Source organism: Podarcis vaucheri, assembly GCF_965113315.1.
Source record: "Podarcis vaucheri genome assembly, chromosome: 18".
Lineage (NCBI taxonomy): Eukaryota > Metazoa > Chordata > Lepidosauria > Squamata > Lacertidae > Podarcis > Podarcis vaucheri.
The window spans coordinates 10228223-10248007 of record NC_138756.1 but is presented as its reverse complement, the minus strand read 5'-3'; the positions used below and the strand labels follow the sequence as shown (position 1 = coordinate 10248007).

The following is a 19785-nucleotide window of genomic DNA, read 5'->3' as shown; positions in this document are numbered from 1 at the left end:
AGCATCCTTCCTTTTGCATGTGATAGAAGGTGGGCGTCACCTAACCTGCCGATCAGAAGGTCGGCGGTTCGAATCCCCGCGATGGGGTGAGCTCCTGTTGTTCGGTCCCTGCTCCTACCCACCTAGCAGTCTGAAAGCACGTCAAAGTGCAAGTAGATAAATAGGTACCACTCTGGTGGGAAGGTAAAGGGCGTTTCCGTGCGCTGCTCTGCTTCGCCAGAAGCGGCTTAGTCCTGCTGGCCACATGACCCGGAAGCTGTACGCCGGCTCCCTCGGCCAATAAAGCGAGATGAGCACCGCAACCCCAGAGTCGGCCGTGACTGGACCTAATGGTCAGGGGTCCCTTTACCTTTAAACCATTTGAGTACCAAGGTACCACTGTAGAGGCAAAGGCGTTTTGCCCATTGGGCCTGCGCACGGATGAAGGAGGGCAGAGGAAGGAGGAATCGCGACGTGTCAAAGCATTTTAACGTTACTCACAAGATATATGTGATGACACCGACAGACCACATATCCACTTCTGGGCCGTAGGGAGAACCGTGGAGAATCTCGGGTGCTGGAGGCGTTGGAAGAGTGAAATAAAATTTGAAAAAAGCAAGGAGCACAGGCAGCGAGCATATGTATCATCCTTCGCCCACCCGTTCCTCTCTCTCTTTCTCTCTCTCTCTCTTTCCCCCCTCTCTCTGCTCCTTTTGCGCTCTGCCATGCTTTCACACCTGCCGCAGTTAGTTTGTGGGAGGCAAGTGTGAGGCGTTGACAGGTTGCATCCTTTGGAAGTTGCTGAGGCGGAGGAGGAGGAGGCAGCAGCAGCAGCGGGGCATATTCTTAATTTACCACTTATTCCCCAGTGAGTTGCATGTGTGCATGAGATTTCGAAAGGGCGAGAAAGACTTAGCTTCTGATGGAGGAGGAGGAGGAGGAAGGGAAAAGCTCACAAGGTCAGGCACAGATCTTTGCAGGGCTGGAAGGATCTGTCCAACTCAGTTTCCCCGTCTTAAATTCAATCCCTGCAGTGACCTTTCAAGTCTCCTCCAGGAGAAAAACACCCCCAACCACCCTCAACTATTCCCTGTAAAGCTTGGTTCCCAGACCATTTAGCATCTTGGTCGCCTTCATCTGCAAACGTTCCAGCTTGCTAATAATAATAATAATTTTTATTTATACCCTGCTCATCTGGTTGGGTTCCCCAGCCACTCTGGGCGGCTTCCAACAAAAGATTAAAAATACATTAAAACGTCGGTCATTCAAAACTTCCCTAAACAGGGCTGCCTTCAGATGTCTTCTAAACGTCAGATAGTTGTTTATTTCCTTGACATCTGACGAGAGGGCGTTCCACAGGGCGGGCGCCACTACCGAGAAGGCCCTCTGCCTGGTTTCCTGTAACTTCGCTTCTCGCAGTGAGGGAATGTCCTTCTAAAACTGTGGTGCCCAGAACTGGACAGAGGACTCCAGGTTGGAGGGGGGGTGGTCCTGTCAAACTTAATATTTATTTACTAAATTTATATACTGCCCTTCGTCGTAAGATCTCAGGGAGGTTCACGGAATAAAATGCAGGATAAAAACAAGGAGATAATTAAAACAAAACAGCAAAAGAATGTCATTATTATTATTATTATTATTATTATTATTATTATTATTATTATTTTCTATCCTGCCCTTCGTCTTTGCTTTAATAATAATAATGGCATTGTTTTGCTGTTTTGTTTTAATTATCTCCTTGTTTTTATTTTGTTTTACCTTGTTTTATATCCCAGGCTGATAGGTGCTGGGGCTCTACAGTGGTACCTCGGGTTAAGTACTTAATTCGTTCCGGAGGTCTGTTCTTAACCTGAAACTGTTCTTAACCTGAAGCACCACTTTAGCTAATGGGGCCTCCTGATGCCGCCGCACCGCCAGAACACGATTTCTGTTCTCATCCTGAAGCAAAGTTCTTAACCCGAAGCTCTATTTCTGGGTTAGCAGAGTCTGTAACCTGAAGCGTACATAACCTGAAGCGTATGTAATCCGAGGTACCACTGTATTATGCCCTCTCTCTTGGCACAGAGTTCTAGTTTTGACAGCCCCTAAACTAGCTGGGTCCCCCCCCCCCCCGCTTTTGCTCTTTCGCCCACTCACCACAGTATCCGGGGGTGCCACACACTGTCTTCATCGTGTCCTGTTCATCCACAATCTTGGACAATCCAAAATCACCTGGTGCAAAATGGAGAGGGAGGGAGAGATTTCAAAGGTGACCCCGTTAAAACAAATGGGATGCGCTCTGTTCTCCCCACTGCCCATCTTTCCCACTAGGATTGAGAGCCAGTGTGGTGTAGTGGTTAAGAGCGGTAGACTCGTGATCTGGTGAACCGGGTTTGCGTCTCCGCTCCTCCACCTGCAGCTGCTGGGTGACCTTGGGCCAGTCACACTTCTCTGAAGTCTCTCAGCCCCACTCACCTCACAGAGTGTTTGTTGTGCAGGAGGAAGGGAAAGGAGAATGTTGGCCGCTTTGAGACTCCTTAAAGGGAGTGAAAGGCGGGATATCAAATCCAAACTCTTCTTCTTGTTCTAGGATGGCTGCACCCAGGTGAGACGTGGGTAAGGAAGCGCAGCCTCTCAAAAGATCCAGAACGGGGTTTTCCCGAACTTGGGTCTCCAGCTGTTTTTTTGGACTACAACTCCCATCATCCCTAGCTAGCAGGAATGATGGGAATTGTAGTCCAAAAACATTTGGGACCAAACTTTTGGGAAAAACTGATCCAGACCCCTCTGGCTCCCTTAGATGCCCAGAGTTGGCATGGGGCCAGAAGGAAGTATTATGAGACAAAACAGAACATTTGCCTGGGACATCATTTTGGAGGTGGTGGTGGGGGAAACGTACCGATTTTGAGAGGAGCATCTGGAGAGAGGTCTGCGTAGAGGAGATTCTCCGGTTTCAGGTCACGGTGGACCACGCCATTTGCATGCAAATACTGCGGAAGAAAACGAGGGGAAAGGTGAAAATACCCTCCCGGTGGTGTTATTTTAACTGCTTTTATTCAATATTTCCTTGGGTTACATGCATCATGGGAAAGCGAGCCTTGGTTTTGGAACACTTTGGTTTTGGAACGAGACTTCCGGAATTGGATTAAGTTTGAGAACGAAGGTACCACTGTATTTTCTGTTATGTACTGAAGTTCTCACCCTGGGCCAGCAGGGGGATACTGTAGATAGTTATGCAAATGAAGGATCAAAAGTGACGTTCAATGATTGGCTAGTTACAGAAAATGGTTACTGTTGCATTCTAGTGGAGCTCTATATAAGCAGGCTGACTGAGCTCCTCAGCTCAGTTCTGTTCCAGCTTACAAATAAAGAGCTGCTTTGGAAGAATCGCTGTGTTGTCTGATATGTTCGCCCACAACCTAACACTTTCTACACATTTGAGGTTCCCAGAAACTGGTGTTCAGAGGCCTCGCTGCCCCCGACAGCGTAGGGAGAACACAAAAATGTCAGGGCAACCGGTTTCTACGCGGGAGACGATCCGTGACAGTTGTCAAAATCCACCCAAACTGAACTTTGCTTTTATTTTTGCCCCCTAGAGTCTGGCAAGCCATTTGTACAATTCACCCAGCTGCTTTAATCTTTTGCTGCTATGGCGCTCTCATTCTGCCTGCGCAGAATGGTGGAGTCGAAATCTCCGCAGAGCATTTACGTGGGATACTGTCCTTTAGGATTTTCCTCACCTCATTAAAAACAAAAAAGAAAGGAAGAAGAAAAAAAATACCCTTGGTTTCCATGGAAACAGTCTCACACTGACCTTTAATAAAGAGAAAGGGTGACCTAGCTAATATTCTCTGAATGTAGATGTGCCCATATATAGATATGATTCTCTCTCACACATGTTATCCGTGCTTTTTTTCCTGGGGGGTACGTACACCCCAAACATTTTGTGAATCTTCGTACTTTTGTCCATCTACTGTACTTATTTTTCCCGATAAAATGGTGGTTTTCTCGAGTCAAAATGAGAGTACCCCTAAACATTTTTTTAAAGAAAAAAGCACCACATGTAATATATGTATATGTGTGGCCAACGTTGGTCCAACTCAGAGCAGACACGGTGGTGCTGTGGGTTAAACTACAGAGCCTAGGACTTGCCGATCAGAAGGTCGGCGGTTCGAATCCTCACAATGACGGGGTGAGCTCCCGTTGCTCGGTCCCTGCTCCTGCCAACCTAGCAGTTTGAAAGCAGCGGCTTAGTCCTGCTGGCCCCATGACCCGGAAGCTGTACGCCGGCTCCCTCGGCCAATAAAGCGAGATGAGCGCCGCAACCCCAGAGTCGGCCATGACTGGACCTAATGGTCAGGGGTCCCTTTACCTTTACCTTACTGTTATGAGAATTACAAGGTCTAAGATATAAAATAAATGTACCAGGCAAACACATACCTAAATATAGAAACCACATGTCTGAAACAGTGCAGGAAAACAGTCCTAAAGCCATTTTGACTCTTTCAGTGACCTCAAATATTCTTCTGCAGTTCGGATGGAAATAGGAAAAGCCTTGACTCTGTGCTCACAAATCCTGCCTTAAGGGCACATTTGTGTATGAATAGGGTGAGCCTGTGACCTGGACTCAGGAATTAAATATTTATCATCACAAAAGAATGGCCAGGCTGGCCAGGTAAACCCAGGTTAACAGGTTTCCTACCAGACAGGATTCTTCTGTAGACCGCCCCTTCTGTGATGTATGTATGATGTTTTGGGGGGTGGTCTTGAGCTACAGGGGAGGCAATTTCAAAAGTCTATATAAGGGCTTACACACCATCCTTCTGGGTTCCTCCTCCTTCCCTGTGTGTGGGGAGGGGGAGTGGGGGACCCTTTTCCAACAATTTAATAAAGATCGGGCTTACTAGCTGCTTTGCTTCTCAATATTCTCTGGTTGGCCTCTGCTATTTTCTCCTACTGATAGAGAACCTATATAAGGACTCTGTACGGGCTCTTAGATACCCCGTAAGGCAGGCTTCCTCAAACTCGGCCCTCCAGATGTTTTTGGCCTACAACTCCCATGATCCCTAGCTAGCAGGACCAGTGGTCAGGGATGATGGGAATTGTAGTCTCAAAACATCTGGAGGGCTGAGGTTGAGGAAGCCTGCCTTAAGCGAAAAGGAGCAGATTTTTCTTATAACATCTACCTGAGGTTACTTCTCGGAGTAGGACGTAGCCACATACAACCCGGAAGATAGACACACAGACATATATATCTTTACAGAGACACGCACACCGACTCCTCTTGAACTTCTGGGCTCGGGTTTTATAGAGCCTACGGCATCAGCTGACCTCTCCTAAAGGTCAGCTGATCTCTGGTGCTGAAGGTAGCTCAGCGCTGATTGCCCAGGTGAGATGGGTCCTTACCAGGTGTGCTTCTGTGTGCCAGCAGGGACACGGGTGGCGCTGTGGTCTAAACCACTGAGCCTCTTGGACTTGCCAATTGGAAGGTCGGCGGTTCGAATCCCCGCAACGGGGTGAGCTCCCGTTGCTCTGTCCCAGCACCTGCCAACCTAGCAGTTCGAAAGCACGTTGGCGCAAGTAGATAAATAGGTACTGCTGTGGCGGGAAGGTAAATGGTGTTTCCGTGCGCTCTGGTTTCCGTCATGCGCCAGAAGTGGTTTAGACCTGCTGGCCACATGACCCGGAAAGCTGTCTGTGGACAAACACCGGCTCCATCGGCCTGAAAGCAACATGAGCGCCGCAACCCCAGAGTCGCCTTTGCCTGGACTTAACTGTCCAGGGGACCTTTACCTTTTACCTTTTGTGTGCCAGCTATTAACCCTCGCAGGACTAACTTGTCCCGCCCTACAGCAAATAACCCCCCTCTCCCCCCTTTTGTTCCGCCTGGTGCTCCCTTGGCAGCCTCTTTCTCCGGCTCCTCTCACCCAGACAAACAACAGATGCCTTGCAAATTGTGTTACCAGCCTAGGGAGCTGCTGGTGCCAATCTTAATTTCACAGGTTGCCGATTGCAAGAGATTGGAAAGACGGGGAGCTTTAAAAGATAGTGACAGTTAATAAAAATGAAATAAAACACACACACACACCAGCGAGGCAGGAGGTGGCCATTTCACTCACGTCGGAAGGTATGAGAAGGCAGCAGCTCAGCTTTGCAAGGATTAGCATAAATGGAACTTTTGAGGAAGTTGCCGAATTTCGGTCTGCCCCGCATCCGGGGATTGTGTGGCATGGGGGCCTTGTATCTAACTAAGGCTGTGAACACATTATCTGCTAGTTTGTTCTTTTTCTCAGTTTGGAGCAAAGCTGGTTTGGGAGAGGAAGCCACCTTGAAATGAAGGGTATGCGCACTTGAGCGACTTCAAATTCAGTGAGGTTGTTCCTCCGCTCTGTGATTTGATACTCGAATTGCCGCACAGAGCAGAAAAAGAGCATCGGTGTTTCCACCCGTTGCCCATTCCCTGATTTGTTTCCCTGCGCCAAACTCCGGTTCCCTGAAGCAGCCATCTGAGTGTGTGCTCTCATCTGAGCATGCTCAGTGGCTGCCTGAAAGGGACACACCTCAGCTCGACTGCGGTTTCCATTTCCCATTCGGAGGAAAGCTAGTTTGCAGGAAAATACACATTGAACAGGAATATCTCTCAGGAATCTGCAGGGTATAGAGCGCTAACATCATTGTGTGTACTCAGCTTCCAACATCAGTGGTGGAAGCGTATTGGAGCCAGAGTATTATGTACATATAACACTGGTCCTGAAAGACCTACATTGGCTCCCAGGACGTTTGTGAGCACAATTCAAAGTGTTGGGACTGACCTTTCAAGCCCTAAACGGCCTCGGCCCATTATACCTGAAGGAGCATCTCCACGCCCATCGTCCAACCCGGACATTGATGTCCAGCTCGGAGGGTCTTCTGGAGAGAGAGAAAAACCCGAACAGGAGAGAGGGATGACTTACGGAAACAGCTTCCAGGATCTGCTTCACCACGTGAGCTGCGTCTTTCTCACTGTAGAAACCCCGTTCAACAATCCTGAAAGAGGGCAGAGGGGGGCACAAAGTGTTGGGTTCGGAAGTTGCCATGTTTACACTTTGCCTGGTGGCACTGTGGGTTAAACCACAGAGCCTAGGACTTGCCGATCAGAAGGGCGGCGGTTCGAATCCCCGCAATGACGGGGTGAGCTCCCGTTGCTCGGTCACAGCTCCTGCCAATCTAGCAGTTCGAAACACGTCAAAGTGCAAGTGGATAAATAGGTACCACTCCAGCGGGAAGGTAAACGGCGTTTCCGTGTGCTGCTCTGGGTCGCCAGAAGCGGCTTAGTCCTGCTGGCCACATGACCCGGAAGCTGTACGCCGGCTCCCTCGGCCAGTAAAGCAAAATGAGCACCACAACCCCAGAGTCGGTCACGACCGGACCTAATGGTCAGGGGTCCCTTTACCTTTACCTTACCAGTAGGAAGAGCAAAAGGAGATGTGTATATTTGGGGACATATTCCTCCTCATCATCCTCAAGGCGATGCATTGATTTCTGGGGGCCCGTTGAACTTATTTTATTCATTTTGTTTATTTCGTAAAATTTATACCTTGCTCAAGCGGTAAAATGGGTCCCCTCTGAGTATGGCTCTCATTGGAATAGCAGTAGTATTGAAAGAGTTCAACCGGTGCAGCCCCGGTCCCTCTGCATAGAGTTCGTTTTTGCTAACTGTCAAACAACATTTTATTAAAAAAATAAATACAGTTTTTGTATATGAGATGAGATTGTCTCTGCTCATGTGCAAAGCGCACGTTTAAAAATGAAGCCCTTTGCACACTTGGAGCAATGAAGTGTAAATAACTGGGCATCTGAAAGGACAAGCTTTCTGGCACTGGAGTGAGCGGAACTTTTTTTTAGTGAGTGTGATGGAGGGAGAGAAAAAGGATCGCAGGGAATCTGCAGCGGGAATTGACAGTGATGGTTGAGAATGGCCATAATAAAGTACCGTATTTTTTCCTCTATAAGACTCACTTTTTCCCTCCTAAAAAGTAAGGGGAAATGTGTGTGCGTCTTCTGGAGCGAATGCAGGCTGCGCAGTTATCCCAGAAGCCAGAACAGCAAGAGGGATCGCTGCTTTCGCTGCGCAGCAATCCCTCTTGCTGTTCTGGCTTCTGAGATTCAGAATATTTGTTTTCTTGTTTTCCTCCTCCAAAAACTAGGTTCGTCTCGTGGTCTGGTGCGTCTTATAGAGTGAAAAATACGGGTACTGTAGTCCTCAACACCCCTCCTCTCTCTATCCCAACACATGCACACACACAATAACACACACGGCTTCTCTGCAGGTCGCTCTGACACAAATTACCATCCATTTCCCCTTCCTCGGTGCAATTTGTCACCTTTTATTAAGAACCTGCCAGTTCGGCGGAGGGCTTCTTGCTGGTTACCTGTCAAACAGCTCGCCACCTGTCACCAGCTCCAGGATGAGGGTGATCTGCGAGGTAGTCTCAAAGATCTCTTTCAGTTTGATCTAAAAATAAAAAAAAGAGATAAAGGAGGTTGAGCAGGGGGGAATGGCATTTTAACTTTGAGGCAAGCTGGTCTCCAAATACGAAAAAGCAACTCACAAACCCACACGGACAAGGATTGTAACTACGTGGGAAAAGCACCTGCTTTGCATACGTTAGATCCCAGGTTCAATCTCTAGCCTCTCCATGTAAAATAATAGAATTGTAGAGTTGGACCTTGCCAACAAAGGTCTGTATAGTTAAAGCTATGCTTTTCCCAGTAGTGATGTATGGAAGTGAGAGCTGGACCATCAAGAAGGCTGATCGCCGAAGAATGGATGCTTTTGAATTCTGGTGCTGGAGGAGACTCTTGAGAGTCCCATGGACTGCAAGAAGATCAAACCTCTCCATTCGGAAGGAAATCAGCCCTGAGTGCTCACTGGAAGGACAGATCATGAAGCTGAGGCTCCAAGACTTTGGCCACCTCATGAGAAGAGAAGACTCCCTGGAAAAGACCCTGATGTTGGGAAAGATGGAGGGCACAAGGAGAAGGGGACGACGGAGGACGAGATGGTGGGACAGTGTTCTTGAAGCTACCAGCATGAGTTTGACCAAACTGCAGGAGGCAGTGGAAGACAGGAGGGCCTGGCGTGCTCTGGTCCAGGGGGTCACCAAGAGGCGGACACGGCTAAACGACTAAACAACAAACAACAACAAGTCCTTTCCAAAGTTCCTGGGAAGAGCAAACACAAGCCTCTCTTTCTCCCCACCCTAAAATAATAAATAAATCTAGGGGGTCACGAAGAGGCGGACACGGCTAAACGACTAAACAACAAACAACAAAGAGTTGGACGGGACCCCGGGGGGTCATCTAGCCCAACCCCCTGCAATGCAAGAATAGGCAGCTGCCCCATATGGGGATTGAACCTGCAACCTTGCGGTTATCTTCACCACGCTCCAACCAACCGAGCTGTGCATGTAACTTAGGGAAATGCCCCTATCAGAAATCCGCCTAGCTCAGATGGTGTGGAAACTCCTGAGCTAGGTGGACCGAGTGGTACAAGCACAGCCTCCTGCGTTTCTCTCGAGATCTGTCATATTCAGAACCATATCCTGGTAGGCTGGGGGAAGATTCCAGTCTGAGGTCTGCTGCCAGCCACTGTGGACAACACGCAGCTAGATGGAACAGGGGTCTGACTCAGTATGCTTGTGAAACATGGAGCCCTTGTAAACGCCATCTCCAACTCCTAGGAAGATTCCATCAACGGCGTCTCTGAAAATTTTTGCACATCACTTGTGAAAACAGGTGAATTAATGCCAGTGTACTGGAAGAAGCAAAGACACCAGTGTCAAAGTGATGATTCTTCAACATCCGTTTCATTGGGCTGGTCATGTTGTTCGGATGCCTGATGATTGTCTTCCAAAGCAACTCCTCTATTCCAAATTCAAGAATGGAAAGCGTAATGCTGGTCAGGTCAACAAAGGAGGTTTAAAGACTTTCTCAAGGCAAATCTAAAAAAATGTAGTATAGACACCGGCAACTGGGAAACACTGGCCTGCGAGTGCTCCAGTTGGAAAACAGCCTTTACCAAAAGTGTCATGGGCGTTGAAGACACTCGAACTCAGGACGCAAGGGAGAAACGTGCTAAGAGGAAGGCATGCTTGGCAAATCCACACCGGGATCAACTCCGGCCCGGAAACCAATGTCCCCACTGTGGAAGGACGTGTGGATCCAGAATTGGCTTCCACAGTCACTTACGGACTCACTGCTAAAACCGTGTTTATAGAAGACAAACTTACTTGGCTATGAGTGAGTACAGTACATTGATTATTGCTTTCATCTTATGGATCAACGGTCTTGTTAGATAGAAAAAATTATGTTAAATTGCTGTTTTAAGGGTTGTTTTTAAAGTCTGGAACTGATTACCATATTTTTCCGTCTATAAGTCACCTCCATGTATAAGATCCCCCCTATTTTGGGGACTCCAACTTAAGAAAAAGGCGGGGGGAGATCTGTCAGTGTATGACGCTCCCCAAATTTGGACATTTTTTAAAAGGAAAAAACCCAGTCTTATGCACAGAATAATACGGTAATCTGTTTTGCATTCCTTTATATGGGAAAGCGTGCTTTGGTATTGGAACGCTTTGGTTTTGGAATGGACTTCCGGAACGGATTAAGTTTGAGAACCAAGGTAGCACTGTGTGTGTGTGTGTGTGTGTGTGTGTGTACACCACACCTTTCCAGCAAAGGAGATTTCCTGCTTGCGTTCTTAACAGCAGCACACCTGGAATTAGAGGGTTGTGAATGTGTTTTTCCCCTCCACTCCAGGGAGGGGGAAAGACTTGGAAATTGCATTTAAAACAAAACAAAAAAAAGAAGAAGAAAACAAAGAAAATGTCACGGTTTCTTTGGACTTTTGGTGACACCGCACATTTCATGGCACTTTCATGATTAAAACCGCGGCTGCTGGAGAGATCCCGCCGTGTAAGTGACGCTGGGAGAAGGAGGAAGAGGCTTAATGCTCCCCCCTTCCTTTAATACGTGGCGGCGCAATCTCTTATTAACTTCAGAAGTTTACAATCCTATTATCGCTCCCTATCAGCCGCCTGCAAGCAGGGGAGGCTGCAGATAGGAGTCGCAAAAGGGTAAATAACAGAAATAGAATTCTGTGTGTGTGTGTGTGTGTGTGTGTGTGTGTGTGTGTGTTTGTGTGTGTCTATCTACACACACACACACACACACACACACACACACATATATATACACATATACACATACACACTGGTACCTCGTTCCGGAGGTCCGTTCTTAACCTGAAACTGTTCTTAACCTGAAGCACCACTTTACCTACTGGGGCTGGAGGAGACTCTTGAGAGTCCCATGGACTGCAAGAAGATCAAACTGGTCCATTCTGAAGGAAATCAGCCCTGAGTGCTCACGGGAAGGACAGATCCTGAAGCTGAGGCTCCAGGACTTTGGCCACCTCATGAGAAGAGAAGATTCCCTGGAAAAGACCCTGATGTTGGGAAAGATGGAGGGCACAAGGAGAAGGGGACGACAGAGGATGAGATGGTTGGACAGTGTTCTCGAAGCTACAAACATGAGTCTGACCAAACTGCAGGAGGCAGTGGAAGACAGGAGGGCCTGGCGTGCTCTGGTTCAGGGGGTCACGAAGAGTCGGAAGAAGAAGAAGAAGAGTTTGGATTTGATATCCCGCCTTTCACTCCCTTTAAGGAGTCTCAAAGTGGCTAACATTCTCCTTTCCCTTCCTCCCCCACAACAAACACTCTGTGAGGTGAGTGGGGCTGAGAGACTTCAGAGAAGTGTGACTGGCCCAAGGTCACCCAGCAGCTGCATGTGGAGGAGCGGAGACACGAACCCGGTTCCCCAGATTACGAGACTACCACTCTTAACCACTACACCACACGGACACGACTAAATGACTAAACAACAACAACAACGTAGCTAAGATTGTCTTCCATGAACATGGCCTTAGCAGTGAGTCTGTAAGTGACTGTGGAGGCCAGTTCTGGATCCACATGTCATTGGGGACATAGGTCTCCTGGCGGGAGTTGATCCAGGTGAGGGTTTGCCAAGCGCACCTTCCTCTTAGCGCGTTTCTCCCTCTTGTCCTGAGTTCGAGTGTCTTCAAAACACACGACACCTTTGCTAAAGGCTGTTCTCCAACTGGAGCGCTCGCAGGCCAGGGTTTCCCAGTTGTTGGTGTTTATACTACATTTTTATAGATAGGTTTTTTTAGCTTCTGAATACCAGTTGCTGGAAACCACAGGAGCAGTGAGGGCTGCTATACTTGGCTCCTGCTTGCCGACTTCCCATGGGCATCTAGCTGGCCATTACAAGACCAGCATACTGGATTTGGCTTTATCCACCAGTCTCTTTAAAAAGTAGAGACATCACCTTGCCAACAAAGGTCCGTATAGTAAAAGCTCTGGTTTTCCCAGTAGTGATGTATGGAAGTGAGAGCTGGACCATCAAGAAGGCTGATGGCCAAAGAATGGATGCTTTTGAATTCTGGTGCTGGAGGAGACTCTTGAGAGTCCCATGGACTGCAAGAAGATCCAACCTCTCCATTCTGAAGGAAATCAGCCCTGAGTGCTCACGGGAAGGACAGATCCTGAAGCTGAGACTCCCAAGACTTTGGCCACCTCAGGAGAAGAGAAGACTCCCTGGAAAAGACCCTGATGTTGGGAAAGATGGAGGGCACAAGGAGAAGGGGACGACGGAGGACGAGATGGTGGGACAGTGTTCTCAAAGTGGCCAACATGAGTTTGACCAAACTGTGGGAGGCAGTGGAAGACAGGAGTGCCTGGCGTGCTCTGGTCCAGGGGGTCACGAAGAGTCGGACACGACCAAACAACAACAAACAACAACAACAACCAGTCTCTTTCACTCACTGGGTCAGATCCTCAAAACTGCACCTCCAGAACTGTTGACAGCTTTCCCCCTTTCAAGGAATTAACTTCTCTTTTACAGAGCAGCATCCAATTCCTAGAAGGATACGATCTCGCAAGTCGGCAGACTTCCATAATGTGTCACGGAAGCCCAATATATGGGGATGTTATTTGAATCGTCACGCTTTGCAGCTTAAAGGCAACCTATTAGGGATTATAAGGAGAGTGTCCTGGGGGATTATCCCACATCCGGCAGCTGCAAGGCTCTGTGGATATTGATGGTGATAGGGCCCAGGTGCCCCCATGGGATGCCTAGCAGATTTTAGAGACAGTCTTTGTGTACGCGATTTACCAGCCAGTCACGAAGGACACTGACCCTCCGGTTGCAAGGAGCCCCAAATCACAACCTTTCAAAAGACAGCATGAAGCAACCAGGAAGCGCTGTCTGAAATTGAGCTTCAGCTGCTGCGCTCTACGTGGGGCTACCTTTGAAGGTGAGTCGGAAACTACAACTAATCCAGAATGCGGCAGCTAGACTGGGGACTGGGAGCGGCCGCCAAGACCATATAACACCGGTCCTGAAAGACCTACATTGGCTCCCAGTACGTTTCCGAGCACAATTCAAAGTCAAAATAAAAAAATTTCTTCCTGTAGCACCTTAAAGACCAACTAAGTTAGTTCTTGGTATAAACTTTCGTGTGCATGCACACTTCTTCAGATACACAGATACACACTTCTTCAGATACACATACAAACTCACAGCATGAGTTTGACTAAACTCCAGGAGGCAGTGGAAGACAGAAGTTCCTGGCGTGCTCTGGTCCAGGGGGTCACAAAGAGTCGGACACGACTAAACGACTAAACAACAACAGGGTTCAAGCCTTTGGTGTGGCAGGCCCCTGACCTGTGGAACTCTCTTCCACACACCCCTAGGCCATTCACACTCTGACACACCCGTTCTATCCCAAATATCGTGCTCTTTTCGCCAACTCCCCTTAACTTACAATATTCGGATGCGACAGCCTCAACAGCACACCGATTTCGGTCCTGACGATTTTCTTGTCGATCTGAAAGCGAAGAATAGAGTGCAACTCAATGACCCCCCACCATTTTCCTGTTGTTTTTCCCAACTTGGACAGACTTGCTAATGTTCAGCAGGGACACAGGGAGCAACTATAGATGAATTCTGGCCAAACCTGATGATCACTCCCTTCTCTTAGACTCTGTTTGTCCCACTCTGAACTCGAGGTGGAGTGGGGAATCCCTGCAAGGAACAAGCAACCTCATCTAATCGTTCCTCATTTGGAGTGTTGCAGGAAAACCCCCCCCCCAATCATTCAGTTTGTAGAAACTTCACACACACTCACACTCACACACTACATACGCTATGCTTCTGTTATAAATTCATAGAAAATCAACCATACATCGAATTTGCACCGCTCCACTTTTATTTTACTCCATGAAGGAAGGACTACAAAATGGGGAAGGTTTGATACAGGCCAGACATAATCCCTTGAGCATCCCAGCACATACACAGGAGCCCTGCCCAGTTGCTGTGCCAACCCTGATGGTCCTAGACAGAAGACCATCAAGATCACAAAGAACTTGCATATGGGAGTGGATTCAGCATGCACTGGAACAAAGGACAATGATCAGATCTTCCCTCTGGGGGCAGGAAACTGCAAACTCCCCTCTGTCACCTGGAAAGTACCGGTACTCATGGGGAGGGGGAAAGGGGGAACCAGCCAGGTGACAGGACACTCAGGTTACCACCACCACCCTTCCCTCAACCCCTCCTTTCTGTGATGTATGTATGATGTTTCTGGGGGTGGTCTTGATCTACAGGGTGGCAATTTCAAAAGTCTTTATAAGGCCTTGCACACCATTTTTCTGGGTCCCTCCTCTCTCCTGCAAGTTCAATCAAGGCCAAGCCTACAGGCTGCTGTTTTGCTCCCAGTTATCCTGGTTGGTGTCTTTGTTTTTGTCCAAGGGAGCTGTAATAGGTATGAGTTACTCGTGTGTAAACTGGTGCCTTTCTCGGTTAATTTGCCTTGTTAAACCTTTCTGACTGCACAGCCCCTTCTCATCGCGGCTGCCTCAGTCACTGGCAGAATCCGTCAGTGGGCGTTTCTTGAACCTCTTCCAACATAAAAGTTGTTTGACACCCAGTCTCCTCCTCCTCTCACTGCGCGGGAGTCTTCTGCGCAGGGAAGGCGTGGGTAGCGGAGGACCTGGGCTCTCCTCACTGATGTCCAGTCAAGAGTCCTGGAGCCCTCTCTCCAATTCCCCCCCGTCTGCCCCCCTTTATCCCTGGTGTTGCGCTGATTGGCTTCCCCCTCTACTGAGCTGTTTCTCTCCCTGGTGCTGGGTCCTTCGCCAGCATCATCTGGGAGCCTCCCCTTCGCCTCTCCCTCCGATGTCAGTTCCCTGACAGGAGCCCTCGGATTTTTCTGTTAACAGGAGTGAGATGGGCACTTACCGTTTTCTTCAATATTTTGGCAGCATATTGGACGTGAGTTCCTTTCTCCTCACAGCTGTACACCACCGATGTGGCTCCCCTAAAGAAACGGGGCACAGAGAGAGGTGATCACACATTCCCCCCTCCCAGAATGTATATACAGAATGAGTTTTTTACTTTTTTTTAAAAAAAGAAAGAAAATAAACAATAGATCCTATTCCCATTGGGAGAAATGACCAACCAGGGAATTGTCAGAAGCCATATCAAGGTATTTATTTATATTCATTTATTTTTGCTATATCATCTGAGTTTTAAGTATTTGAGAAAGAAGCTGTGCATGTAAATGGCATCTTAATTGTCTTTCTGGTACCAATCACAGGTCTTTCAATGCTACTCTCTTTTTAGGCTATTCCGTTGGGAATCTTATTACCGCATTTTTCGCTCTATAAGACGCACCAGACCACAAGACGCACCTAGTTTTTGGAGGAGGAAAACAAAAAAAAAATATTCTGAATCTCAGAAGCCAGAACAGCAAGAGGGATTGCTGCGCAGTGAAAGCAGCAATCCCTCTTGTTGTTCTGGCTTCTGGGATAGCTGCACAGCCTGCACTCGCACCATAAGACACACACACATTTCCCCTTACTTTTTAGGAGGGAAAAAGTGAGTCTTATAGAGCAAAAAATACGGTAATTTTTTTGCAGCTCTTGTGTTTTTCTTTTTTATTATCATTATATGCTGTAATTCCCCCTTCAAAGTTCAACTGAAGGACAGGGTATCAAACAAACAAGTAACCTAAAACAGTGATGTCACTATTGCACTGTAATTGTGAATCATAATGTTTTAGGAGGCAAGCTAAAGAACTTGATTGAAATCATTGCAGGAAGGGGTGGTCAGAACTGTGTTTGAATATCTTATTCTTTCATAGTTTATATACCGCTCGATTGCAGGGGAATAAAACCTTCAAACTGATAAACGATAAAACCGAAGCCCTCTAAGTTGGTGGCTATCGCCGCCTCCTGTGGCAGTGAGTTCCGCAGGTTAACAATGTGTTGCATGAAGAGGGGCTTTCTTTATTTCTGCCCTTGAATCTTCCAACATTTGGCTTCACCGGCAAGTTCTAGTGTTAGAGGGAGGGAGGAAACCTTTCCTCCACCCACTTCTTCCATGCCAGGCATAATTTTACAAGCGTCGATATCATGTCACCACTTACCCCAACAAGCACGTTTTGACTCGTGTAAATGTTTTTGAGAAGCACATTCTACTAACATGAATTTTCAGTGCATACTTTCCCCCTTATACACTGGTACTTTGGTTCTGAAACTTAATCCGTTCCGGAAGTCCGTTCCAAAACCAAAGCGTTCCAAAACCAAGGCGCGCTTTCCCATAGAAAGCAATGCAAAACAGATTAATCTGCTCCAGACTTTTAAAAACAACCCCTAAAACAGCAATTTGACATGGATTTTACTATCTAACGAGACCATCGATCCATAAAATGAATGCAATAATCAATGTACTGCAGTCACACAATCAATCAGTAGCTAAACTGGGTTCCACACAGTCACAAAAACAAAACAAAAAAAGAGCCGCAAAAACAAAAATGCAAAATAAATAGAAAAAAGAAGAAGACAGACCTCAAAATGGAAGCATGGCACTCAAATGAAAAGGATAACACGCAAAACGGAGCATGTTCAGCTTCCAAAAAAAGTTTGCAAACCAGAACACTTACTTCCGGGTTTGCAGTGTTTGGGTTCCAAGTTATTTGAGAACCAAGGCGTTTGAGAACCAAGGTACTGCTGTATGCGCATTTGGAGAACTACACCGACAGATTCAAATTTCGATCCAGCACACTTTTTTGGGGGGGGCGGCGGCACTAGGATGGGGAAGTTTGGCCTTTCCTGGGATTGTGGATCCACACAGCTGGGTGCAGAAGGGACTTAGAGACCAGCCCCCAGTCCTCCCCATGCCTGCTTCTGGCTTGCCTTTGCTAAAACAGTTTTTAATTAAAAACCACAATGCTAAAGAAGCTCTAAACCTTTAAGCGGCTTTGGAGCCCGAAAGGGACCCCGTCTGGCCCAGGCCTGGGGACTTGACAGCCTCCGTCCCTTCTGAGCAGATTGGCAAATTTGTGTTTACGGGGAGATTACATGCTGATCAGCACAGGCTGACAAGAAATGCTTTTTTGGGGGGGAGCGAAGTGGCTCGTGTGTCGCACAGCCTGGGAGTTGGCTTCCTGAGGTGCAGCCAGGGACACCAGCATACCCACCAAAATTATTATTATTATTATTATTATTATTATTATTATTATTATTATTAATTTATTTATACCCTGCCCATCCAGTTGGATTTCCCCAGCCACTCTGGGCAGCTCCCAACAGAATTAAAAGCACAATAAAACATCAAACATTAAAAACCTCCCTAAACAGGGCTGCCTTCAGATGTCTTTTAAAAGTCAGATACAGTGGTACCTCGGGTTACATATGTTTCAGGTTACATACGCTTCAGTTTACCGACTCCGCTAACCCAGAAATATTGCCTCAGGTTAAGAACTTTGCTTCAGGATGAGAACAGAAATCGTGCTTTGGCAGCAGCAGCAGCAGGAGGCCCCGTTAGCTAAAGTGGTGTTTCAGGTTAAGAACAGTTTTAGGTTAAGAACGGACCTCCGGAACAAATTAAGTACTTAACCCGAGGTACGACTGTAGTTGTTTTATTTCCTTGACATCTGATAATTTATGTATGTTGATAAATGTTAAAAGTGAAAATGAATCAAAAAATGTTTTTAAAAAGATCATAGCTGGGGTAATTATTTATTGTAACTTAAGAGTGAATTTCTGTTTCTGTTCCATTATTTGCTCATGTCTTGAGAGTTAACTTTGATGCGCACTACCGTATCCCAAAGGATTATTGAATATTTCTTTTATATATATATAAGCTGTTCCAAAGTTAAGACCTTTTTGTATCGGACATTGGCTCAGGATTTCAGTGTTTAATCTAGGGAAGGACCAATGAGGAATTTGTCACCAAATGGCAGAAAACCATGGCTTAAAAAGTCACCCCTATTGGTCTGTCTCCCCCGCAAGTGTATTACCTGGGTTATGAAGGCGCCCAAAAAATTTTAAAGCAAAGATTATGGGATAATGCACACAGTGACTTGCGAACTCGATCGCACACAGTCTGTAGTCCGCTGGCAGTAGAAGTTCAATATGGGTATGTCTTTAAGTCAACATCTTACATTAAAAACCTGACAGTACCAAACTATCGAAGGCTTTTCACCAAAGCTAGACTAAATGTCTTTCCCTCTGCAGGGCTGGATGGCAGGTTGAGAGGAGTTCCCTACCAGGACAGAGTTTGCTCGTGTGTTCAAGACATCGATTCCATAAAACATATTTTGTTGCACTGTGCAAAATATGAGCAAGCCAGGGCTGAACTGATACTACCCTTGCAGGTACCTTTCCCGGGAAAATCAGAGGCTCACTATGTCAGGTCCCTACTGGAAGACCGGACAAATGCTAGAACCTTAGCAGTGGCAAAGTTTTTATCGGTGGTTGCAAGAACAAATGAGCCCTATATTCTAAACAAAATGCTTGTTTAACCTGGAAGAAGGCTGTATGAATTGTGTATTGATTTGTAATGATTTGTTGGGTCTCCGGACCGTAATAAGGATTGATTGATTGATTATTATAAGGTGTGTGGTCTTCGTTGTACATTTCGTCGCTGCAAACCGCCTTGCAGCAATATAGAAAAGGCGCCATGCAAATTAAAAATGAAATGGAAATGATAGGAAACAGCCGCTCTTAACATCCAGCAGGATGGTGGAAATCGTGGCGCCTCCGGATTATGCTTCCTCTTGCTAAGAATAGCCCGGTTTTGGCATCCGTTCCGCCGAACCTCATTATCTTCACCAGCAGGTGGATGGGAAAGTAAAATTAGCCGTGCTCACTTTGCCCCTACCCTCCCCAGATCCTTTGCAATTTCATCCTGCCCACATCTCTGTATATTTCCAGCAGCATAAGCAAAACCAACTTTGACGTCAGATGCTGACAAAATGCCCGAAACTCCATCTTTGGTGGAGATGGAGCAACAGGAGCCTTCCTGGTGCTGAGTCAGGTTAGATCACCATTGTCTGAACTGATTGGCGGGCTGTGGTCATTTCCAAAACAAATGCAGTGGTACCTTGGTTGTCGAACCTACTGTATTTTTTGCTCTATAAGACTCACTTTTTCCCTCCTAAAAAGTAAGGGGAAATGTGTGTGCGTCTTATGGAGCGAATGCAGGCTGCGCAGCTATCCCAGAAGCCAGAACAGCAAGAGGGATTGCTGCTTTCACTGCGCAGCGATCCCTCTTGCTGTTCTGGCTTCTGAGATTCAGAATGTTTTTTTTTCTTGTTTTCCTCCTCCAAAAACTAGGTGCGTCTTGTGGTCTGGTGTGTCGTATAGAGCGACGAATACGGTAATCTGTTCTGGGAGGCCGTTTGACTCCCGGAACCGT

At 47.1% G+C, this 19785-nt stretch overlaps 1 protein-coding gene across 1 annotated transcript in view; it reads right to left on the bottom strand.

The window, feature by feature from the left end:
* The window catches only part of LOC309522892 (calcium/calmodulin-dependent protein kinase type IV-like), a 31634-nt gene that overhangs the window by 5706 nt on the left and 6143 nt on the right, over nt 1-19785 (bottom strand). The window contains exons 3-9 of the mRNA XM_082206580.1: nt 15322-15400; nt 13847-13909; nt 8370-8452; nt 6912-6984; nt 2858-2948; nt 2116-2190; nt 481-556 (exon numbers count right to left, since the gene is read on the bottom strand). Coding sequence (XP_082062706.1) covers nt 481-556; nt 2116-2190; nt 2858-2948; nt 6912-6984; nt 8370-8452; nt 13847-13909; nt 15322-15400 — 540 coding nt within the window. The remainder of the gene's footprint in view (nt 1-480; nt 557-2115; nt 2191-2857; nt 2949-6911; nt 6985-8369; nt 8453-13846; nt 13910-15321; nt 15401-19785) is intronic.